The sequence below is a fragment of the Rhinopithecus bieti genome, unplaced genomic scaffold (assembly GCF_001698545.2).
Source record: "Rhinopithecus bieti isolate Rb0 unplaced genomic scaffold, ASM169854v2 scaffold_36417, whole genome shotgun sequence".
NCBI lineage: Eukaryota > Metazoa > Chordata > Mammalia > Primates > Cercopithecidae > Rhinopithecus > Rhinopithecus bieti.
The window spans coordinates 1,321,352-1,346,593 of NW_016815677.1; the positions used below are offsets into that span (position 1 = coordinate 1,321,352).

General features: G+C 48.8%; 1 protein-coding gene across 1 annotated transcript in view; it reads right to left on the reverse strand.

Annotated features, from left to right (window-relative positions):
• Window positions 1-9,745: 9,745 nt before the first annotated feature.
• Window positions 9,746-25,242, reverse strand: part of IGFBPL1 (insulin like growth factor binding protein like 1) — a 21,063-nt gene continuing 5,566 nt past the window's right edge. Inside the window, exons 2-6 of the mRNA XM_017853535.1 lie at window positions 25,030-25,237; window positions 15,611-15,720; window positions 14,760-14,876; window positions 12,887-13,045; window positions 9,746-10,616 (exon numbers count right to left, since the gene is read on the reverse strand). Of these exons, the coding sequence (XP_017709024.1) occupies window positions 12,896-13,045; window positions 14,760-14,876; window positions 15,611-15,720; window positions 25,030-25,237 (585 nt within the window). The 3' untranslated portion in view covers window positions 9,746-10,616; window positions 12,887-12,895. The remainder of the gene's footprint in view (window positions 10,617-12,886; window positions 13,046-14,759; window positions 14,877-15,610; window positions 15,721-25,029; window positions 25,238-25,242) is intronic.

Below are 25,242 nucleotides of genomic sequence, written 5' to 3' on the forward strand. Positions count from 1 at the left end.
TCCATTTTGTCTCCATATTGTCCTGCTGCTGAACATTTTATGGAGTGTGGGGTATTGAAGGGACCCAAGTGGTCTAGTCAACCCTCAGTCAGGTGCAAAAGTCCCCTCCCCAATGTTTCCGTTTTGTTTTCTCTTGGATGGGGACAAAGTGCAACTGTAAGACCCGTAGAGAAAACCTCTGGTTCCTGCTCAGAGTGGGCCCATCTTGTTGGACTTGTTTCAACAGCCCCCCACCCCTTCCAAACCACACCACCCTTCCAGCCAAGCCTAGCATGGGGGCCACCTTGACATGCTGGGCCTTTCCAGAGTTTCAAACCTCAGAGTTCATAATGCTTGTTGTTAGTCTTGCTGTATTCATTCCCCAACTGATGGGAGTGAAGGCAAATCCAACCAGCCAGGCCACAACATAGAAGCAGAATGCCGAGCCTCCCTCTCTCGGTCCACCTTTCTAGACAATGCTGCTTACAAGTCACCTTACATTCAGATCCCCCCTTTCCTGTAAATGCACACCCCAGTCATCTCTGCCTCCCGACCTCAAGCAGTCCTCCCACGTGAGCCTCCCAAGTAGCTGGAACTACAGGCACTCACCACCATGGCCTGGTTAATTTTTTTTTTTTTTTTTTTTTTTGTATTTTTCGTAGATATGGGGTTTCACCATATTTCCCAGGCTGGTCTCAAACTCCTGGTCTCAAGCAACCCTCCTGCCACAGCCTCCCAAAGTGTTGGGATTACAGGCGTGAGCCACCATGCCTGGCCCCAGTCAACTCTTAAACATCCTATTGTCTTACCTAGGCAACATGAAGATTTTGTTTATTATAATTTGGGTTTGGCTGGAAACTGCTGCTTGAGGATTCAGGGTTTGTCGGGTTCCCTCACCTCTCTTCCTAGGACCTCCTTTCTACACCATTTGTCTACAGCTGAGGTGACCCTGACATTCCCCCATAGTGCACCTTCTACAGATTTCTCTTGGAGGCTGTTGACACCTCTGTTGCGCAGCAGTGAAAGTTTCTCATAAACACACTGGGACATGGAAGTGGGTGGGTGGGTTTCTCTAATGATTAACGTGCAACATCACAATATTTTAACAAATCCATTCCTTATTTAAGTTTCAGCACTCCTTAACCAAAGAGGAGCTCTCTAGACAGTGTTCCAGTATGGGGTGGGATTGGAAAAGACGGTCTTCAAGGTCTCTTGTTTTGAGCCCTGAAATTCTGAGAGTGAGGAGCCATAGGTCAGATTGTTAATAAGCTCAGCCATCATGGCTCCTCCACCCATTTTTAAATTCTTTTTAAAATGATTGATTGATTGATTGAGATAGGGTCTCATTCTGTCGTCCAGGCTGGAGTGCAGTGGCACGATCATGGTGCACTGCAGCCTCCACCTCTTGGGTTCAAGCAATCCTCACACCTAGCCTCCTGAGTAGCTGGGCCTACAGGCATGCGTCATGATGCCTGGCTGATTTGTGTATTTTTTGAAGAGACAGGGTTTTGCCTCATAGCCCAAGCTGGTCTTGAAGTCCTGGGTTCAAATGATCTGCCCACCTTGATCTCCCAAAGTGCTGGAATTACAGGCATGAGCCACCAAGCACAGTCCCCTCCACTGGTTTTACCATTGTGCTGAATGCACAAACTTGTGAGCAGGGAGGTTTAACTGCGTGTCCTCATTCAGGCCAGACACTGCCCACCAGACTCACACTTGGAGGGAGATGTTGCAATTCTGCGGCTTCCATCCACTCTCACCAAGATCTTACTCCGTGAACACTGTATCAGGCACCTTGCCATGCTATGGAAGCCTCACAACCATCCTATACAGCAGGTTGTGGAATAGTGGAGTTACCTCTCCACTTATTTTTCAGATGAGGAAATGGAAGTGGAGAGGTTTAATAAGTAACTCTTCTGGAATCAGTTCCCCGTGAGCATGCACGAGGGACCAGAGAGCAGGGCATACTGGCAAGCACATGGAACCAACCCTCCAAGCCTGGAGAACCCACAGCAAAGCCCAGCAAGCCCTACAAACCCAGCCAGCCACTAGCACAGCGGATGCATCAGAGCTGCTGCTCAGTCCCACCGGTTGTCTTCAGACCCGGGGCCATTTAGGAACTTTCATTTGGGTTGGCTGCATTCTGGGTGTGAGGCTGACCTCTGGTGGCCACCTGGTTCATTAATTCACACAAGTAGCTCTTTGGTTTAAGAAAAAACAAAGGGGTGGGGGGTGATGATCCTGCTCTAGGCCTATTGCTGGGGGACAGAGAATTGAGTAAGACAGTCCCGTCCCTGCCGGAGCTCACAGCTGGGCAGGAGAGACAATTACAGAGCCAGGTGGAAAGTGCAGTGAGAAGTACAGAGGCCATGAGATCATGAGCGGAAAGCAAGCATCTGTCTGTATCAAGCACACACAGTGAGCCACCTCCCTTCATGCTTCTTTTTTTTTTTTTTTTTTTTAATTTTGAGATGGAGTCTCTCTCTGTCTACCAGGCTGGAGTGCAGTGGCGCAATCTTGGCTCACTGCAACCTCTGCCTCCTGGATGCGTCCTGAGTAGCTGGGATTACAAGCACACACCACCACCACACCCGGCTAATTTTTGTACTTTAGTAGAGACGGGGTTTCACTTTATAACTGCCATCAGGGCACTCAATAGTATCCTTCTGCACTTGATAGATATCGAGCCCGGGAGGTGTTCAGCAGTGAGTGGAGCCAGGCTTAAGCTCAGGTCCTCTGACTCTGCCACACACCACTGCTTTGCAGGGCTCCCAGCTCAGCTCACAGGACCAGTGGGAGTGGGCATGGGGTCCTGCTAAATGACTAGCAGGGGACCAGAGGGATAAGGGAAGGATGCTCCTGGAGTCTGAGAAATATGGAGGGTTGGAGGAAGGGCAAGTTTTCCCATGAGGAGGAAAGAGGCAGGGAGGAAACGCATGGGGTCAGGGAGCAGGCAGGGGCTGGACTGTGAAGGGGCTTGTGTGTCCTTCCAGAAGCTCACACTTGGTCTAGCAATGGGAGCGTGCTTTTTGGTTTTGCTTTTGTTTTTTTAAACAGGGTCTCCCTCTGCCACACAGGCTGGAGTGCAGTTGCTTGATCATAGCACACTACAGCTTCAAACTCCTGGGCTCAAGCCATCCTCCCACCTGAGCCTCCCAAGTAACTGGGACTACAGGTGTGTGCCACCATGCTGGGTTAATTTTTTTTTAACATTTTGCAGAGATGGGGGACATCTTGCTCTGTAGCCCAGGCTAGTCTTGAACTCCTGGCCTCAAGCAATCCTCCTGCCTCAGCCACCCAAAGTGCTGAGATTACAGGTGTGAGCCATCATGTCTGGCTGCCCCCAAGGGCTTTTAAAGGAAAGTGATAGGATCACATTAGATTTTTGAAGCTGCCTCTGCATCAATGTGGAGGATAGATTCAGGGAGTTAACCTGGAGTCGGCACCTCTCAGGACATTGTTGCTTGCACCCAAAGTTATGCTGGAGCACCAGGGTGTGGGGTGGGGGCAGAGCCTGGACAACCAGAAGGCAGGCTTCAGAGCGTGATGATGGATGGACAACTTGGCACAAGAGAGGAGAGAAAGTTGGGTAACTTCATGTTTCTGGCTCCAGTAACCACGTGGCGGGGAGGGGTGCCAGCCACTGCAACCCCCCTGGAGGTTGCACGTTTAGGGACACGGTGGGACTCTTACTTATTTATTCCTTTGTTTAACACATTTTATGGAATGTCAACTATGTGCTAAGAACTACTCTAGGGGCAGAGGATACAGCAGGAAACTAAAAAAAAAAAAAAAAATCCTGAACATCCTTTCTGATAGAAGAGACAGACCATATGAAAAATAGGTGAAATCGTTAGTCTGTCAGGAGATGAAGGGTATTATGGAGAACAATAGTGCTGGGAAGGGAATCGGGAAGTGGGTGGCGTGGAGTAGACATTGTAATTTTCAGTAAGGTGCTCAGAGGTCGTCTCACCAAAGAGATGACAAAGGAACTGAAAGAGACTGGAGCATGCCTGGAGGCTCCTGGAACACAGGAGAAGGCCAGGTGACTGGCATGGAGCAAGCCAGGTGGGAAAATAGGACAGAGAAGTCACAGCCTGAGTGGGGTCAGAGGGCTAGTGTTTGGAGGTCACCGTGTGGATGGACTGATGGGGGCCTTTACTCTGAGGAAGGAGCCACCAGAGGCTTTTGAGCACAGCAGTGACATGATACGACTTGTTTTGAAAAGATCACTGGGGCTGCTATGTTGAGAACAGATTGTAAGGGGAGCAAAATCACTTGACCTTAAGAATGCCAACAAGGAGTGAGCAGAGAATGAGGAGGAGCAGGAGGAAGACCCAGGAGAGAGGAGGCAGGAAGTCAAGGAAGGCGGGTACTTTCCGGGGGGAGGGAGACCCCAGCGAAGCCTGAGGCTCCCAAGAGGTCAAGTAGGATGAGCACTGAGCAGTGTCCCTGGCGGCAGCCACCAGGACTCCCTGTAGACCTTGGTAAGAGCAGCTGGTGGAGTTGGGCACAGAAGCCAGATCAGCCTGGGTTGAGAGTGTCACTTAATCCTCCCAAGCCCCAGTGATCTGTCCATTAATCCTGGAGTTAGGAAGAACCTCAAGGGAAAACAAGAAGTCCTGGTATGAGGCCCTTTGAGAGCCTCTGGTGCCGCCCACCTCACTTAGCTGGAAATGTGGACAGAGCAACTTGGACAAGTTGCTCCCAGCCAAGGTTCTTCCCATATGTATTAGCATAATGTTAGCTGCCACAACGAAGAAACCCCAAATTTGAGGGTTCAATACAATGATGATTTAGTTTTGCTTATATAACAATCTAATGCAGGTACCTGGCAAATTGGCATTTTCCTTTCACGTGGAGATTCAAGGACACAGGTTCCTTTCATCTTGTGGTTCCACCGTCTACAGTGGTTCTTAACCTTTTTTTTTTTTTTTTTTGAGACACAGCCTTGCTCTGTTGCCCAGGTTGGAGTACAGTGGTACGATCTTGACTCATTGCAACCTCTGCCTCCTGGGTTCAAGCAATTCTCCCTGCCTCAGCCTCCTGAGTAGCTGGGATTACAGTTGCCCACCACCATGCCTGACTAATTTTTGTATTTCACTATGTTGGCCAGGCTGGTCTCGAACTCCTGACCTCAGGTGATTCCCCCGCCTTGGCCTCTCAGAGTGCTGGGATTACAGGCGTGAACCACTGCACCTGGCCTGTTCTTAACCACTTTTATGTTTTGTATTCCTTTGAAAAGCTAATCAAAGCAATAGACCTTTTCACCGTGAAAAGGATGTACACATGCACATGCACATGCACATAGTTTGCACGCTCTCAAGGAGTTCACAGAATCTGTGAATCTACCTGTAGAACCCCAAGGGGTCTAGGGACCCAGGTGAAAACCCCTGTCCAGGGCCTCAGAGATCTCCGTGTCAGCTGGCAAATGGGGAAGACAGTGCAGAAACGGCACAGTGACTTTTTGAAAGCCCTGGGCTCTGCATGGAACACATCACTTATACTCACATTTCACTAGCTACATGACCCAGCCTAGGTGCAAGAGGAGGCAGGAAGTATAGTCTGTAACAGGACAGTTCAACACTGTGGAAGACCTTAGATTTTGCTGGCAGCTCGCCCCAGTTCTGCCGCCTGTGGCACGTCCATGGAGATGTGCCAACAGGAGACTGCTTCTGACAAGGACGCTTTTTGAGTTTAATGCTCTCGTGGGCCATTTGCTGCCTCTCATCCAGCCGTGCTCATGCTGTTCCTTTTCCTTGGAGCCCTACTTAAGGGCCACCCCCTCCAGGATGGTTCCTCTGAACTTCTCATTTAAGCAATCTCACCCTTTGAGCTAGCCTTTTGTGCTAACAGCTGTGGCAGCACATGCTCTCTTAGCCTCTGAAGAGGTCTCTGGGCACCCTTCATTTGGTCTTGTGCTGAGGCAGCTCTCATTGGTTGAAACGGGTCTAATGTTTCTGTCCTGCTAGACTGTGCCTCACATACTCCGAGCATGTTTGATTTCACTCCCAGCCCTCTGCCTCCAGCACACAGCCCTCCAAGATCTGTGCAGAACAGACAGTGCGTGGCCATTCACACATGGGGCTCTTAGAGCAACAGGCCAGGGCAGGGATGCCACCCTTCCTGGATTGAAGAGGAAATGGAGGCTGTAAGAGTTGATGGAAGTGACCCAGCCTTGCAGTCTGTGACAGGGCTTGACCTTGGTTCTGGGTCTTCCAACTCTAAAGCTAGTCCCCTTTCCACCCAAGCAAGAGCTGCATACACCTTCAACCGCAGAGACAGGGGCACGCCACCTGGCACCACAAGCAGCCCTCTGTGCTGGAGCTGAGACTCCGAGGTCTGTGAGCAGTTGTAGACCCTTCGCTACCTGGCGATGCCTGGTGCACTGGAGGAGCTCTGCAAATGTGTGTGATGGGTGGATTTATGCATGGAGGAAAGAGGGGAGACTCCCTAGTACTCAGGATTTTTACTCTTCCCTCAAGAATCAACCGTTCCCTAATATGGAGGGGAGATGTAGGCATGAGGAAGAGACAGCCACAGTGAAAGCCAACACAGACAAGTCTGCCTCCTCGGACCCACACACTTCTCACTGCTGGATGCAATGAGGCTGAACTCAAAAGGAGCCCCGGCCGTAAAGGAGTTCACGTTCCAGGAGAGAGGTCAGCCCCAGGGAGCCAGAGCGTGGGCAAGTGTAGGTGTACAACTCAGCCCTGGGCGCTGGGCTTCCACGTTCTGAATTCATTAAACTGAGACACCAGAGCACTTGGCTTTCCCTTAATTAATTAAAGTATCACGGAATAATCATTGTCTGATTTAATGTTCAAGAAGCCCTGGTAAAGACTGGGAAGGAGGAAATTCATGAGCAGAGACTTTTACTGTCGCTGGATCTGCCGTTCTTACTCATTTCTCCTGCACCATCCATCCCTGGAGGAGAGGGCAGGGCAGTGTTTTTAAAGATGTTGGAATTAATTTCACCATAAAACCTGAAAGAAAAAAAAATCCACCTTAACTAAAAACTAGCCTTATTTGTATTTAAGGGGGAAAGCAGATACATTTGGGATTGAACATGGGCTATGGAATTGTCTTCCTCAAGCCCAGTGGACAACAGAAGACAGAGATTCAGGCTGTCCACTGCTTACGGCAACAAGTTCAACCTCCTCTGTCAGCATTTACGGGTGTGGCCCAAAATGACCGCCGCCCACTACCACAGCTCTGAGCAGCAGCAACTGGCCATTCCTCCCTGTTCACAAACTACACTGCATTGCTCTACCCTGACTCCTTTTTGCATGCTGTTTCCTTAGCCTGGAATCCCCCACACCCACTCCCGCCAGTTCAAATGCCTGCTTCCTCTTCTGGGAAGTCTTCCTTGATCTCCCTCTGCTCTAACCACAAAGCAGACACAGTAGGCTGCCAGGGATAGTGACCTCATCTCACCCATGCCTCCACTGGAGTCTGAGTTCAGGACCTGATTCTACCTACTTTCATATGGGAGGAATCCAGATGATTCCATCCATATGATTTTCAGTGTCTTGTACCCATCTGGCACCTGGAAAATGCTACTTAGTGTGTGTGGGAGAGGACAGAGCACATATCTCAGCAAGTGAATGAAGTACTAGAATGCTTATACGGCAGGACATACACAGTCAAGGGCAGTAGTGTAAGATGATTAGGGCTGGTTAAAAATTGCGGGCAAGGTGAACGGTGGGGCTGTGATCATAGTCCAGGCGTGAGAGGTAAGGAGGGTCTAGACTAAGTAGCTGAAGTGGGCATGCAGAAGAAAGGACAGGACACATGAGGGATGATAAAGGAACACCAGTGGGACCTGCACCCACCTATACAGCATTCCTACAACAAAGACACCACAAAGACTGTCCTTAAAAACATTTATTTTCAGGGTGCAGAGGTCGTTACATCATGACATCTACAAAAACAGTAGAAAAACCCACGTTCGGTGCGGGGAGGGGAGGGCATTGTGATTATGTCTGCAAATGCTAACAGCTGTGGCAGCGGATGCTCTCTTAGCCTCTGAAGAGGTCTCTGGGCTCTCACACTTGAAAAACCATGAGGTTGGAACAATCACGTTAATGTGCCTTTTTGGTTTTGGTGAGAATTTCAGACAGTGTGACATTAATTATTTATTTCTCTTTGCACAGAATGATGATGCTAAAGCCAGCCCCATACAGTCTTGATGCTCAGTACTTCCAGCATGGGCTCTGTCCACCCTGCTCTCTGGGTCCACATCCAGCCTTTCAATTTTCACTAGGCAAATTTGAGGGGAGTCAACTGAGTTAGCAAAATGTGCTTATTAGCAGGTGTGGGATGTTCTACTACCTTCTTCAGAGCCACAGCATTCCTGTTCCTTCTCACATCATTTCACTAAGGGTCTGACCAAATCATCTCCCAACCACTCAAGACACAGGAGAATTAACTACAGGCCCTCCCACATGGAAGTAAGTCAGTGCGTGGGGAAGGGAGGGGTGGGAGGTGCTGAGTGACGAGGAAATGTAATTAACTGCAGGCCCTCCCACATGAAAGTAAGTCACAGTGTGTGCGGAAGGGAGGGGTGGGAGGTGCTGAGTGAGGAGGGGATGTGAGCAGGTCCCCTGGCAGCTCCAGACCCCCGTGGACAAGAGCAGCTTCCAGTGCCATCCATTTCAATTCTCATCTGTTTTCAAAGAGAACTTCCAATGTTTTAAAGTTTGAAAACCACTCATCTAGTTTTATTCCCCTTTTACTCAAATAAGGACACTGAGGCACAGAAAGTGAAGGAGACTTGCTCAGGGTCACACAGCAAGCCAGGGATTAATATACAAATGGATCTCATGTTTCCAGAATCCCAGGCCAGTCTCCTGCTGCTGCATAGTACAGAAGGTGATGCCATCCCAATATTTTAGATATGGAATCGCAGGCTTACAGGCAGAAAGTTCACTTCGAACGAGGACTCCAAAATGTAATGCACGATGTGAGTGGTATGAAAGGGTGCCTTAAAAGTTGGGAAGAGTCTTCATAAGAGTCTCTGAAGCCTGTGGATTGGCAACATCTGCCTTTACATAGTTTTGAGATGACCCTGAGTAGCAGCACCGTGGAGTAGAAAAGTGACCAAGGAGGGCCAGGTGCCTGGAGCTCTGCTCCTCTTTCAGAGGCCTTCACACCTTGGGCAAGTAGCTTTTCCTCTCAGAGCCTGGTTTCTTCATCTGCAAAAGGCAGGGACATTAACACCTGTCCTGCCCCCTCTCCCAGAGTTGGGATCAAGCTTTATGAACTTCAAGGACTGTACATAGTAAGGGATCTCAATTCTTATTTTAAAAATTGTAATAACCTAAGGATCTGTTTTTTTTTTTAAGACAAGATAGCAAATATTCTCCTTTCTTTTTTCATTAAAAAAGAAAAAAAAAGAGAGCTTTATTCTTGGGTGAGGTCAAAATGTTTACGGGTAAAATATATTCGACTACAACCTAATTCCACAGTCTGGAGATAATGGCTAACCACCCCCCCTTTTTTTTTTTCTACAATTTGATCATCAGAAGCCTGGTCTCCACTGCTTCTAACCACCTGTTTAAAGAATGCTAGGCTAAGCCAGGCATAGTGGCTGATGCCTATAATCCAGCACTTTGGGAGGCCAAGGCAGGAGGATCACTTGAGCACAGGAGTTTGAGACCAGCCTGGGCAACATAGGGAGACCCTGTCTCTATAAGAAGAAAAAAAATAGCTGGGTATGGTGGGGCATGCCTGTGATCCCAGCTCCTCGGGAGGCTGAGGTGGGAGGATCACTTGAGCCCAGAAGGTGGAGGTTGCAGTGAGCCATGATCATACCACTGCACTCCAGCCTGGGTGACAGAGCATGACCCTGTCTCAAAAAAATTTTTTAAAAAGAGAATGCTAGGCTAATAAATGGATGCTCTGGTCTCCAAAGATCCAGCCAAGGTGCTCCTGAGTCTGGTAAAGCATCCCACATAAAACTAAGTCTCCTTAAAAGGGAAAAAGGTAGGAATAGAAGAGCTACAGCCAGCTGTCCACACCCTGGGGTAAAGCAATGGAATTTGTTTCTGAGGGAATACCATTTTAGAAAGAACACTAAGATCACATCTCCTGTAATTTTTCCAAAGGGCCATCTTACTCTAGGATGGCAGGGCTAAAAGGGACATTGATAACATCCAGTTAAAACACTATACTCACAGATGAAGGGACCAGGGCCCAGAGAGGGGAAGAGACCTGTCCAGGTCACACAGCAAGTTACAGGCAGGCAGAGGACAACTGGGACCCTCATCCCTCCTTCTACAATGCACGCTAAGTCACAGAGCACCACTAATAGGTCACAGACAAATGAGGTAAAGAGTCACAGCTGACACGAGCCCTTTAGAAATTGCAAACGTGCCAATCTGTGATCTCCCTGGAAAAGAGTAATTAAAAAAAGACTTCTCATGGAACAATTCATTTCAAAAGTATAAAAAAGCCACATGCAAATCCGTTTCTCACTGTTTGCCCTGCTAAAAAGTACATCTGCATACAAATCTAGTTTGCATCTAATTTTTAAAAACATACAAAAGGGGTCATCTACAAACACAGGTTTTCCAACTCTTCACGAAGCACAAAGATCCATTATTTGACTTTTCCATCATCCTATGATCAAGACCCTAGGAAGAAAAGGAGAAAAAGAATTAGCGAAAGTCAGCCTGCTCTGTTACAATCAACTATGTGTTACATGGAAGGTGGGGGAAATGATCCTTCACTTCAAATCTCTCCCCAGCAGGAAATGGTGCCAATGGGGAGTGAAGGGCCCTGTGGAGCCCCAAGAAATACTTTCAAGACCAAAAGGTGGACGTTTCAGAGTGGCAGACTCCAGCTTAATAAGAAGAAGACCTTTTCAACCATTGGAAAATCCACAGATGGCTATCAGTGGTAGTGAGCTCTGTATCCCTGGAGGTATGCAAGCCAGAGCTGGCAATACTGTGTGTCACAGAAGGAACCCAAGACCCAGGCAGCAGTGATTGTCTTAAAATTCCACAATTTTTCATGGTATCCTTTTGATGTATTCACACCCCAGAATCATTTCTGCCTCAAAATATATGTGTATTTGAAAATTATAGATATATATATTTAAAACTGGAAACATGTCTATATAAAACAAGTCACATATCATCAGGAAGACAATTTTAAGACCCAATCTCCTAACTCTTTGTTGAATTCCTATTTCACAGTTTTACATTTTCATATTTTTCTCCCCATTTCTAGGGCCTCTTAACTACTCGCGTACACCCACCCTTCAACCCTAATGCCACCTCCTTGATGACTCTTCCTTCATTTTCCCCAGTTCTAAGCTGCTTTTTGTGCCTTAACATCTCCTCCCATTCCCTTAACATCGCATTCCTTGTATTACAATGATGTCCACTTTTGTTTTTCTGTGACCCCCTACAGACCAGAAGTAAGGCCTGGCACATAGAAGGCGTGCAACAGTAGTGGCTAAAAGAGTATTATAACTAAAACCACGGCAAAATCCTCTTGCTTTTGAGAAACGCTATCAGACTTATTTCTAATTTTTCCTGTTCTATTAAGCACCTGTTGATCAGTCTTGGTAATGGTGCCTGTTTACCACTGCTCCCCCGTAAGAGGATCATGCAGGTCATGCGCAGTGGCTCACACCTATAATCCCAGCACTTTGGGAGGCCAAGGTGGGCGGATCATGAGGTCAGGAGATCGAGACCATCCTGGCTAACACAGTGAAACCCCGTCTCTACTAAAATACAAAAAAATTAGCCAGGCGTGGTGGCGGGCGCCTGTAATCCCAGCTACTCGGGAGGCTGAGGCAGGAGAATGGTGTGAACCCAGGAGGCGGAGCTTGCAGTGAGCCGAGATCGCGTCACTGCACTCCAGCCTGGGTGACAGAGTGAGACTCCGTCTTAAAAAGAAACAACAAAAAAAAAAAGGGATCATGCAATCCCTGCCCTTTTGCCTCTGGCGAGTGAAGCACACATCCTCCCACACACGATCCCCACTGGGAATCCCAGACCTATTGATTGGTCTGTAAGTGGGCGGGGCACACATCAGATCCCAGCAGAAACTTTAAATGCAATGGTGTGTGCAGCTTGGCCACAGAAAGGACGTGTTCCACACTGGAGCTGTTCCTCCAGCTGGGTCCTGAATGAGGGGGCGCACACGGGGCAGGGCCACAGCCAGCTCACAGCTATAACATGGAACATGAGCAAGTGATCAACGTCTGTGGCTGTGAACCAGAAAGATTTTGGGATTTTTATGGAGCAAAAGCTGGCTTATAAAGTGATTCCTTTCCCGAATTCCCAGTTCACCTGTGGGCAGGGAACAGATGCAACCCCAGCTGTCAGCTGTGTGACTACCGACTAGGAGGCCCTGGCCAGAGGGGATGTGGAGATTCTCTCTGCCCCCACCCACAAGGAGATGTGTTGCGAAGCAGCATATAGTGTTGAGGACAGAAAGGCAAGGCCTGAGCCCCAGGAAGGAAGCTCAGGCATCCTGAACAAGGAAGAGCTCCAGGAACACATAAAGGAAGCTCAGGCATCTTCTTTGCGGGAATATTTTCACATGGACGCGGTCACAATGACACTGTCTGCTACCTCTCTCAGTGCTCTTTCTAGAAGAATACAGAGGAAATATTCCCTCCAGCCCCAAAACACAACTGGTCTTTTCATCTCATGGACACACATCATGTTCACAGCTCTTGCCTTTGCATGCTAAGAAGCTCAGAGGGAGATGTGTGCAGAATATACCAGAGATTCTACTGCTCATCTTAGTATGTTCTTAATCTTCTTTTGCTCTCTCCCTGGTTTCTCCATTTATGTATTTTTCTTCCTCTTTATTACAGGTCTTATAAGCCACTTCAAATATCTCATAACTTGGATGTAAAATACTAAAAATGACTTAGAACATGTACATTTCTCCATCACATGCGGTCATCGGGAGCTGGGAAGCGGAAGCTCCCGTATTTACTCAGATCTAGAACCGTCACCGTGCTGTGGGACTCAGCCTCTCCCACCATGTTGGCTGCATGGCACTGGTACACACCCTCATCCTCCTTTCGTAGAGGGTTGATCTGGAAATACAACAGGCAAGTTTATACAGTTATATAAGGTACAGCAAAATGACTTCCTTAGTTAGTTCTTAATGATAAAGTCTGCACACCTCCTTCTTTTCAGAATAAGGTAAACTTGCTCTACTTCTCCCCTTGCCTTGGCTGCCAAGGAACACGAAGGTAAATTTCCTTCCCAGGGACCCTCTTGAAAGGCACGCTCCCTACTGTGGCTGTCATCTGAATGATTCCTCCACATGCCTGCCATGTACTGCGAGCTACCTATAAATGGTATACCATTTTGTATTAAAGGTGCAAGGTATAGATTATTTGGAAAATACCTCAAGTTAAAAAAAGAACAAAAATCTACTGACCAAAGAATTATCCACAAAGTATTCCCTATAGGGGCAGCCTCTACAAAATATCACCAGAGATAACCTCTTTGTCCCTGTCTTTTCTCCTAAGAAAATGAGGGAATGTGCTTGATTTGAAAGAAACCACACAACCAATTGCATTCCCAATCTCTCAGCTGGGTGGAGAAGAGTCACCAAGCCTCCCAGAGCTGTGGGTGGAATGAGGAGGTTGTCCTTAGGGAGCACCCCGAGGATACTCACAGCCAGGTCCATAACAAGCTTGTTTCTCTTTTGCTTTCTCTTGTTACAACCAACCGCTTCCATCAATTACAAATCATGCTATGGGCCACACACTGGGGTATGCACATCAGCTCATTTTAAACTTATGCCAGTCGGGGGGGAAGTGTGAGCATTATGGTCTTCTTTTTACAGGAGACTCACAGGTAAATCACAGACTGTCAGGGCCACAAAGGCCCTCAGAGGTCATTCAGTTTGAAGCCCTCTTTTAACAACAGTGGAAATCGAGGCTCAGAAAGGTACAGTGACTGACCCAACATGGACCCCATCTCCTCATTCCATCACTCCTTCGAACATGTGGCATTCTTCATCTTAGTAAAAGTGCTGCGAGTGGCAGGAAAGAGCTCTGGAAGAGGACTCGAATGTGCCACCTTCCTCCTTTACCAGCGGGTGACCTTAGGCAGGTGTACTAGTTTCCTTGGGCTGCTGTAACAAATCGCCACAAGCTGAGTGCCTTAAAACAAACACATTTATTATCTACAGTTTTGGAGGTCGGAAGCCCAAAGGGGGCTAAAATCAGTGGGCTAAAATCAAGGTGCCGGCAGGGCTGCGTTCTTTCTGAAGGCTCTCAGGAGACTCATTTTCTTGCCTTCTCCAGCTCCTAGTGGATGCTGGCACTCCTTGGCTGTGGCCCTTTCCAACATCATCAAAGCTAGAAATGGTGGGTCAAGTCCTCCTCACATCGAATCACTTCAGTCTGCCTCTGACTCTTCTGTTTCCCTCTTCTATACTTAAAGACTCACCTTTAAATTGGGCCACCCGGATAATCCAGGCTAATCTCTTTATCTTAAATCTCCTTATCTCAGCTGTTTAGCAACCACAACCTCCCTCCCACCACCTTGCCATGTAACGTTGTACGGTTCTGGGGGTGAGGACGTGGACATCACTGTGGGGCCATCACTCTGCCCCTGGCAGCAGATCACATGTGTTCCCAGCAGATCTGAAACCCGCCCTGCCTGCCTCACAGTTACTGGAGGGGCCAGTGAGAAACGGGTAAGAACAGCTTTGAAACATGTAATGCATTGTAGAAATATAAAGGATGGTTTTTAATGGTCAGTCAATAATATCCAATAATCCTAAACACTCACCAAAATCCAGGCGGTGGCCTCATGGTCGGAAGGGCCCCCTCGCACCTGGACAGCTATATTGACATGGTCCCCAGGCAGCTCCTCCAGCGCTTGGGTGCCCTCAGGGGACTGCATGACCTACAGGGGACAGGAATGCCAGGAGGGGCCTCAGAAAAAGCATTTCTGGATAAAAACCATCCCACAGGCTTCCTCACCCTCCTCCTTCCTCCTCCTCCCACTGACTCAAAGACTGAAACCCTAACACTGCTCATTCCTATGCAAATGACATCAGTCATTTTTTAAACCTACTTGTACATGTAGACAGCACGCTCTGCCAGACAGCAAAGACACAAACATCACCACTATCCCACAGAAGGATTCAGAATTTCAACGTCCCGTCTCAGGCCTGCTGACATTAAGGGGACAACATACACTGTGATCCTTGCCGGTCTCTCAAAAACTAGTCTTTAGAAGATTTGGTTTTGGAATAGGACTGAGTCTTCTGCCATCAGCCAGGTCTGTCTGAAACACAGCCCTGAAGCGAAGCAGGATACACACGCACACGGCCACTGCAGCTGATGCAGACTGGGTAAAAGCAGAGCTTTCTGGGTCCTTAAGTGGCCAAGGGTGTAAATGGCACAGGAAGGGTTGCAATGTCCCCTTCTAAGGGGAGAGCTTTGGGGTAGAAGTTTCGAGGCAGAGGAGTGGTACAGAAGATATCTTTTCTTCATCCTCTGGCCCACCTATAAAAGCATATATACAAACACACTTAAAAGAAAAACATTTTACCACTCACGTCTTTGTTTCTCCCTGTCTCTTTCACACACACACACACACACACACGAGACGCATGAGTTCTTGGACAGAAATACCTTTCTCCACGTGATGACTGGGGTAGGCACAGCCCTCACTTCACAGGACAGGCCCACCTGCGCCCCGGTGACATTGTGAACACTTCGGGGAGGAACGACAACCACAGGAGCTAAGAGGAGGAGACAAGGGGATGCAACCTTTACCCTGTCAGGTTCCAAGCAATCCACCTCTGAATTTCCCTGCCCACTGAGAGCCTGCTGGGATGTCCTGAAATGAGGGGAGCGGCATGTCACACTTGGGCAGGAATCCTAAAAGAGAGATTTCCTCAGACCTGGAAAGCTGCCTACCGATCTCCTGATCCATCTTTGTTTTACCAGTGGGGAAACAGGGGTCCAGAGGGGAAGGGCGACTTCCCAAAGTCCCCCAGCACCATCTGTGGCAGAGCTTGGGCCTCAGTGCTCCCTCCCAAGGCCTGTTCCAGGCTCTGGCTGCCATCTGCTATAACTCAACCAGGAAACACGGCAGCCGACTCCTAAAGCGGCTGGTGTCACGCCACCAACGGCAGAGTCTTCTAACAGATGGGCCTTTCTCCTTCCACGTGGAGGGCGTCAGGAAGAAGAATGCCAGGCAGAACAGCTGCACACACCCCGGAGCTCAACCCCCTGTGGTCCATTCAAGATGCCCATTTGCATGCACAGAGTAAAGACTCCCCAAGGCTCCCCCACTCCCTCTGCCTCCCCATCCCCAGAAGCCGACCCAAGCCTGGGCAAATCAGGGAATCAGACAAATGTGGTTCTATACTGCCAGAACATGACAGAGAGGAGAGGGAGGGTGTGGACTCTCTGAACAGGACCCGATGTTAGATGTTTCAAGCTGCTACTCCACACTCTGCCTTCCTCCCTGTGTCTGGCATTTGCTCTGCTCATGCTGGGCTGGAATAATCAAGGCTAGGCGTTTCTACCTGCTCTCACCTGCACCGGACAGCAACTCAGCCACCCTGGCATCCAGCACCACAGTGTGTTGGTGTAGTGTGGAGGCCTGGCCAGATAATGCTCACACACAGCTGTCATCAATAAGGTGGGGATCACACCCCTGCTTCCTAGGGCAGTCGAGCTGATCTAACCACGGATTGACGGTGAAAAGCGTAAGTTAACGTGATATGCAAGTGAGGGCCAGGAGCAAACAGATGACTGGATGAACACACACATGACAAATCAAGGAACAAACATGTTCATTTCCAGGTCATCAAACTGCAGAGTCTAGAACTCCTAGGGCTTTGCCTGGTGACTCAAGGACAGCCCTCTTGTTCTCCACAAGCCTGCACCTGCATAAGGCTGTAATACAAAAGGATGGCAAAGGGAGGAGACAGAAGGCAGGAGGAAGGAGGTGATGGACAGGGTTGCATCACACCCAAATGCACAGGAGGATCAGGGTGCAGAAAGCAGACTAGTTTGGCCCCTCCAGACAGACCGGGAAGCAGACCCTGTCAAGCCAGTGCCAAAAAAAAATCTCTGGAAAATTGCCTTAGAGCCATAGTCTCAAACTAGAGAGGCTCTTTAGCATCCTAATTCTCTGTGATTCTGTGTCTGACCATGTATGACATGCTCACCCAGCCTCCATTTGCATGCCTCCAGGGATGGAGAACTCACCACCTATCAGGCCAGGCCATTCTGTCTTTGGAGGGCTCTACTGGTAAGAAAGGACATCCTCACCTAGAGCTAAAGCCTGTGACTCCCACCTGTTGACCGTGGGGAGCCCCGTAGCCCCTGGTTGTCCCAGCAGCCCAGCAGGGAGTTGAATGCAGACTGCCTTCCCCATCCCAGGCTGCTTTCCTCCTCTTCTATCTGATCCGTCCACTCCTTCAGCTGTGCCCATCTGAGGGCCCTCTGAAGGCTGGTGCCCAATCCATGTGCCTGAGTGTAGCCAAAGCCCCTGGAACCAAGATCCTAAATGTCTAACGTTGCCTGACAGCCACAGAGAGCCACAACACTGAGCTCTCTGGCAGGAGCCCTATCTGCTATGACAAAGGCAGTCTAATTTATTCACATTGTTCCGCCAGCGCCTCCCCAACCACACAAGTGCTGGGATGCCGCCTCCAGGGGAGCCCAAACCGGTGCTCCAGTGGCTCACTGTGGTGACAGTCAGAAGGACCTGGATACCAAGGGGACTCTCAGTCAGCGTGGTTTACTTTTGTTCATGTAAAGTCATACATTTAAAATGTGATTTCATCATTTCATTAGGCCTTCCAGGCCTAAATGAGTAAACCAGTAAATCACAATTCATCTCTCTCTCCTCATATTTCAGTCTCTCTCTCTCTTTCAACAACTACAGTTAAGAAAGGCTGTCTTGGAAATACTGACTTCATAACTGATTTTGTGACAAAAAATACCCATTCTTTTACAAAAGAGGCCCTGCTTTTAAAGGGAGGTCAAAGCACATTAAAGGGATGTTTAAATTTTATTTATTTATTTATTTTAAATTTACATAAAGCATAATTCGTTCTTTCTGGTGTGCAATTCTAGGTTTTGACAAATGGATACAGTCATGTAATTACCACTATAGCCAAGATACAGAACAGTTGTTCTGTGACCTCAAAAAATTTAATGTTGCTTGTGCCATAATAATCTGGTTCTAATTTTTTTTTGAGGCAGGGTCTCATTCTGTCACTCAGACTGGAATGAAGTGGCACAATCATAGCTCACTGTAGTCTCGAACTCCAGGGCTCAAGCAATCCTCCTGCCTCAGCCTCCTGAGTACCTGGGACTACAGGCATGCACTACCATGCCCAGCTGATGAAACAAATTTTTTTTTTGTAGAGATGGGTCTTGCTATGTTGCTCAGGCTGGTCTTAAACTCCTGGCCTCTAACAATCCTCCCATCTTGGCCTTCCAAAGCTCTGGGAATACAGGCATAAGTCACTGTATTCCCAGCCCTGTTTTTAATTTTAACATATCTGATTTTAAATTTAAAATATTTTTATCCATAGTAGCTCTTTATGATAAATAATTATCACAGTACCAGTAATAACAGTAATTATGCTATCAGCACAGCGCTCACTGTGTACTAAGCACTTTTCTGCCTACAGGTATTAACCTGTTTATCTCTCCAGCAATCTCACCAGCTGCCAGATGGTGGCGCTTCCCTGGGTTACCCAGGGTTAAAGGGTGCAGAGTGAGTTGGCTATGATCCCAGTGATCTGGCTCCAGATCTCAAGCTCTTCTGAACCACTGTGCTAACACCATCCTCCCTTTTCCCTAGAGGACCCTTCCATGTACACTACCCTTTAATCCTCACACCAGCTCTGTGAGGTAGCTGCTTCCATCCCCATTTTACAGATGAGAAAACCAAGACTCAGAAAGGTAAAGTGCTCGGAGAAACAGGGACTCAAACCCAGCACCATGATTCCATTCACTCCCACACTGGTTTCTAAAGTGGAACATTTGTTATCTGTATGGTCTCCGTTCCAGAATAAGAGGTGAGTTGCTTAGGCATTGTGTTGGGAGATCCCCAAGACAACTCTCCAGTTCAATGATTTCCTAGGAGGACTAGGAGGACTCACAGGACTCAGCATACAGTGGTACTCCGGCTGTGATCTATTACAGTGAAAGGATTTTCCCATCTGGCAAAATCAGTCAAGGGAAAAAGTCAGGGTAGGGGAAGCAGGCACAAGCTTCCAAGAGCCCTCCCCACGGAGTCACATTTCTCTGGTAGAAATGCTGTCTACCAGAGAAGCTCAAGAGGGACCCGGTGCCCAGGGTTTTTACTGGGAGCTGGCCACAGGGGCACTCTCTGCCTAACTGAATACCTAAATTCCACACTCTGAGAAGGAAAGCAGGGGTTCCCCATAAACCACATGTTTGTACAGTTCAGGCACAGTGAGCCACTCTCATCAATTCTGAGAAAAGTGGAACCCCCCTGAAATCTAAGTCCCCAGATACCAGCCCAGGGCCAACTTTGCCAGCAAGTCTTTCTGAGGATATGGTCACAGGCCTGCCATGTTAGCTCTTTTCTAGACAGTAATGAAACACCCCAAACATCACCCCCAGGGAACAGCTCTTGTGAAGATAACCCCTAACATGAGCAATGTGTCCTCGACACCAGCAGGACATTTCCAGTTCCTACTATCCCCAAGGGCTCACTCCAGCATGGCACTGGAACGCTCAATGTCATGGCTGCCACCACAGGCAGGAAGGACAGCGTGGCAGGCAGGGGTGGAAGAGTCCAGGTTCAAATCCTTTCTCTGCCAGGCCTTGGCCTCAGTTTCTTCTTCTTTAAAATGGGCACAGGAATCTATTCCCTCCCCAGCCCACTCCCCAAAGGCTGCTGTGAGGAACAATTGCAAGACCCCTTACAGAATGTAAAAGACCTCTGCAGAGGGACTTGAGGACTCAGCAGGGTGTGCTGTCCCTAGGCAGTCTCCTCTAAAGCTCTTTGCCTGCATGAGACCCTCCTCTGGCCTCAGATGACAGGTACCAGGGGCCATGACTACAGCCCTCACTCTGGGGAGCCAAGCACATACTCTTACTGTTGCCAGAGCCACCACACTGCTGGAGGAACCAGGGCTTTCCTTTCTGCTTGCCTTTCACAGGAATGATGTGGCTTGCAGGAGGGAGGATGGCTTCTAGCTAGTCCAGTCTGTGAATGTGGAAGCTTCATCCCCCTAGAGCTCTTCCTTGTTGATATTGTTTCCTTCTGCTTGTGCCAGCAATAGCCCTAGAATTGCACAAATCCAACCATCCAAGGGCTAACCAGCAGGTAAGACAGTCACCCAGATGCACATGGTCACAGGAGGCAGTACTGTGGGGTGAGCAAAAACAGTACCAGAGGGAGACTCAAATGCCCAGGAATCTGGCTGCCAACCACTTGAGCTAGGGCAAGTTGTTAATCATTTCCTTTTTATCTGCAAATGAAGATAATGACCACAGCCTCCCATCCTTGGGGTGAAGGGAGAAAATGGATGTGACTAAGTTATTAACTGTGTGGATCTGTACAAATGAAAGGGATCAATATTATTATTATTATAGCGTGTGGTGCTTTGTCCCCCTACCTCGTCAATTATATCAGTCATTGATGGCTGGAATGAAAAAATCTTCCCTTGACCGGGCGCGGTGGCTCAAGCCTGTAATCCCAGCACTTTGGGAGGCCGAGACGGGCGGATCACAAGGTCAGGAGATCGAGACCATCCTGGCTAACACGGTGAAACCCCGGCTCTACTAAAAAAAAAACAAAAAACAAAAAACTAGCCGGGCGAGGTGGCGGGCGCCTGTAGTCCCAGCTACTCCAGAGGCTGAGGCAGGAGAATGGCGTAAACCCGGGAGGCGGAGCTTGCAGTGAGCTGAGATCCGGCCACTGCACTCCAGCCTGGGTGACAGAGCCGAGACTCCGTCTCAAAAAAAAAAAAAAAAGAAAGAAAAGAAAAGAAAAAATCTTCCCAAATGCCTCTGAGATTTCTTTAAAGCTAATGGTGCTAGGGAAAGACAGAATATCAAGCCACCCCCCAGGACCCCATCTGCTTGTATTAAAAAGCACACAACCAAAGATTTTAATAATCAATGCACTGAACAGCTCTGATAATTTATGCTAATAGTCACGTTATGATGTGGAACGAGAAACAGCTTAATCCTGCTCCCTGCAGCCTCCGCCTCAGATCTCCTCCCTTGGCATGAAAGGGTTTTGAGCACAAACCCCCTTCTTTGTCCCTCTCACGAAGTGGCATTTGCTGCCTCTCCTGGTTACCTGGTAACACATATTAGCACAGACCTAGGTTTCTAAGTGGAGCTGGAATTTCAACCAAGGTGTATTTTCTAAGATTCAGGGTCTCAGGAGCTCACTGAAGCTGCCAGGGCTCAATGCCCTGGTGTCTTGCTGTCTGTAGGATCCCAACCCTCTCCCAATGCTAACAAATAGGGCACACACACTGAAGAGTCCAGCCTTTAAAGTAATGAGAGCAATCATCATCATCATAATACTAAGGCCATACCACCTTACCAGTGAGAAGCTCAACCAATAATTCAGAATGTATTGAAGACCCAAGTATGAATAATTCTTACTGTTGGAAATTGTTTTTGCATCCTTCTTCTAATTTTGTTTTTGTATTTTTAGTACAGACAGGGTTTCACTGTGTTAGCCAGGATGGTCTCGATCTCCTACCTTGTGATCCATCCGCCTTGGCCTCCCAAAGTGCTGGGATTACAGGCGTGTGCCACCGTGCCTGGCCTGCCTGGCTGTTTTCAGATGGTCGCTGCACAGCTAGTCTGCTAGCAACCTGATCAGTAAGGTGCTGTGCACCCGCCAGCCTTGAATCTTGGGGGTTTCTCAATATGGGTCCACCTTCCTGTTTTTCCCAAGGTTCGTCACTTGTCCCTCTATTTAGCACTGGGCTATAGCTCCTGAGAGAAGCCTTGAAGGATGGGGAGAGCATCCCAAGGTTGGCAAGGGGGAGGCACAGCATGAACTGAGGCTCAGAAGTGGGAACCCTTTGGTGGGTGTGCAAGTGGGTCCATAGGGCCGAGGCCTAGTAGGATGGTTGGGAAAGGAGAGGACACCCCAGAGTAGTTTGGGGTAGGCCATTGCAAGCCTTAGGTGCCAGGCCGAAGGGGGAAGTTTCATTCTGCACTTTGGGAGACTGAGGTGGGAGGACTGCTTGAGGCCAGGAGTTCAAGGATAGCCTGGGCAACACAGCAAGATCCTGTCTCTACAAAAAATTCTAAAAATTAGCTGGGCATGATGGCATGTGCCTATAGTCCCAGCTACTTGGAAGGCTGAGGCAGGAGGGTTCCTTGACCCCAGGATCACAGTGAGCTGTGATCAAGCCATTGTATTCTGCCTGGGAGACATAGTGAGACCCTATCTCAAAAAAAAAAAAAAAAAAAAAAAAAAAGATGGATGCAAAAGCAATTTCCAACAGTAAGAATTATTCATATGCGAGTCTTGCGTACATGTGTGTGGATCAAAGGATCACTCTCATTATGTGGCAGTTTGGGGCGTTTCAGGGCATAGGAGGAAAGGGCAGAATTTAAGCCTGAAAACTGCTTCCCCAGGCTCCTGAGAGGCATGTATAAGGACCCTTCACACACTGTGACCAACACAATAAATACTTCCCGAGGCCTCATTCCATGAAATCTAGGTGCTTGGGTTCCAAAGGAGTCAGAAGGGGTGATTTTATTGCCAATATTGAAGCAGAACAGCCCTGCTCTGACTCACAGTCTGCTTCCCTTCAACCAGGGTCCCCAGGGGCATTGTTAAAAAACTCCCGCTGTGTCTTCTGAATAAAAGATAGCTTTAGGGCAGCACAGAATGAGCTGCTGCCTGGGCTAGGAAACATCCCCTGTCCAAACCTTCATGCTTTATCCGGACACAAGGGCAGAGGCCACACAAGCACTTCAGGACAGAGAGTGACAGGCAAACAGTGCCCGGTTCTGTGGTGGATGACACAAAGGTTGATGCGGAAGAAAGGCTGAATCCCGGGGAGGCCTGACGCCTGTCGCTAATGAGATCATGAAAAGCAGTTCTGAGTTGCTTCCGTGTGGCCCCGTGAACATCTTTATTCCCTGGGTCTGTGCCTGGGGTGGGCGTCAGAGCCCGTAGATCAGAGTGGAGGGGCTGTCACATTTACTTGTCATTTGGTAATTTTCAGTGAATTAGGGGTATGGAGTTTCCATCTGCCATCTGGCCTCACTCTGGTAACCATGGTAACCACCATCTGCCTGACTTAATACTATCAAGTCCTATGCCAAAAGAGCACTGGACAGGGTGTTGGGACCAGGGAGCTGGTCATCCTTTACTGGTCACCCTGGACAAGGGCTCTGACCTTACTGGGTCTCAGTCTCTTTCTCTGTATAACAGCAGATTTGGTCTGAATGTCTTTCAGGTGCCTTTCTCTTAGGAAGAGAATGCCACTCTGGGGAGAAATTATCTGAGACCATCAGCACCACTTACAGTCTGGGGACCTGGTCAGCATTTCTTATGTCTCCTGCATATGGAGTTAAAGTGTTACCTGTCTGGAGACAAAGAGAATTGCCTGTGAATTAACTGCTGAGGAAAGCAGATTATAAAAACGAGTGATAGGAACTAGCAAAAGGAAAGAGACAGCACTGCTTAAGTGCCACATGGCGGAGACAAACTGTTCCAAGTGAGAGGGACCTCAACAATGACTCCACTGGGGCTGATATGGCCAGAGAGGAGAAGGGGCCTGTCCAGGGCCACTCAGGGAGCCAGCGGCAGCACAGATGCACCCCCAGCCAGCTCTGTGCTCCATGGGGAGCTTCAGCTAGGAACAGTCAATGGTGACTTTCCTGTACTCAACTGGCCACACACTGGTTTTACGTTTCCCAGGACAGGAGCCTTCCTGCCCCGTCTCCAACAACCCATTGTGTCTCCTGGACTTGGGTACATCTACCTGAACTACTTGAGGGGAAAGACTACTAGATCCTTCTTAAGGCTTGGGAAGAACCCCACCCCAAGCTTCTTTCTTGAAGCTAAGTCATTACATTGTCTTAGGCCCTAAAGTCTGGACTTGGGCCAGAATTATTTCCCAGAAGCCTGAACCCCAGGCTGAAACCTAGGCTCCTTGGGACTCACTGGTCACCTTCTCACTCACCCTAAACTCTTCACTGCCCACTCCAGACAGAGTACACAGGGGCACTTCTCCAATACCTAATGTGCGGGATACACTCATGCTTAGGAAGCCGGTAAAGCAGTACTAATGTTTTGGTTTCTTTTTGTTTGGTTTTCAGAAGGTACATAAAGAGAGTGGGCAACTATAGCACACAGAGATTATTTTACTTTGATGTTAATGAAGCTTAAGTTTCTAAGTCCCTAACATTTCATAATAAGTTTCGAAATCCCTAGCAGTTCTATTCCTTTACTTTAGACAGGACTCTCCAAATTATATATTATTTAGACCCACGAAACCTGGGTCTGCCCCTAATAGCACCACAATCTTTTCAGATCTTACGTCTCCAGAGGTCTTACTTTTCCTGGGTGGAGCTCCCTCAGCATCCCAGCTCAGCCCCATCCCACATCTGGGTCCCTGGTGCTCTGGTGCTATGGCCTGGTGACTCCCGATTCCCCAGTCTGGAACTCATCCTCCTCCCGCATCCTCAACTTCCCTTCCTCCCCATTCAAACAATCCACCTAGCGCTGGATACCTGGGAACTCTGATCCCCCTCCTCAACTCCCAGTCTCCTGCCCGGCAAACATACCATGCCTACAAATAAGTGACTGCATCAGCAGGTACTTACGTACCAAAAGGGGTAGCAGGCTCACCAAAAATTCGACTAGCACGGTGAGTGGCATCTCCAAGGATTCTCGCCCCAGTCTCTCTGAGCACGAGGAGAGATACGAAATACTGCTCCCTAAAGGGAAACTGAGTCCCAGGCAGAGCTGTCCACCACTGGGCAGGGGGATCCTTCGCTCCACACCCCAGAGGGTTGGAATACCCCCTTCTCTACCCACCCGATCCCCGACCCCGACTTACCGAACTCGCAAGGGCCGTCGCGTGCCTTGTGCAGGTGACCGGGGTGCGCGCGGGGCTTGTGCCGGGCGCGCAGGCGCAGCGCGCAGACACTGGGGTAGGAGTAGCCGTCAGAGCCGCAGACGGGGCCGCGCTGCGCGCACACGCAGAGCCCAGTGCCCTCGGGCGCCGCCCCCGCGGCCCGGCTCGCGCACACCAGGCCAGGGCCACAGCGCG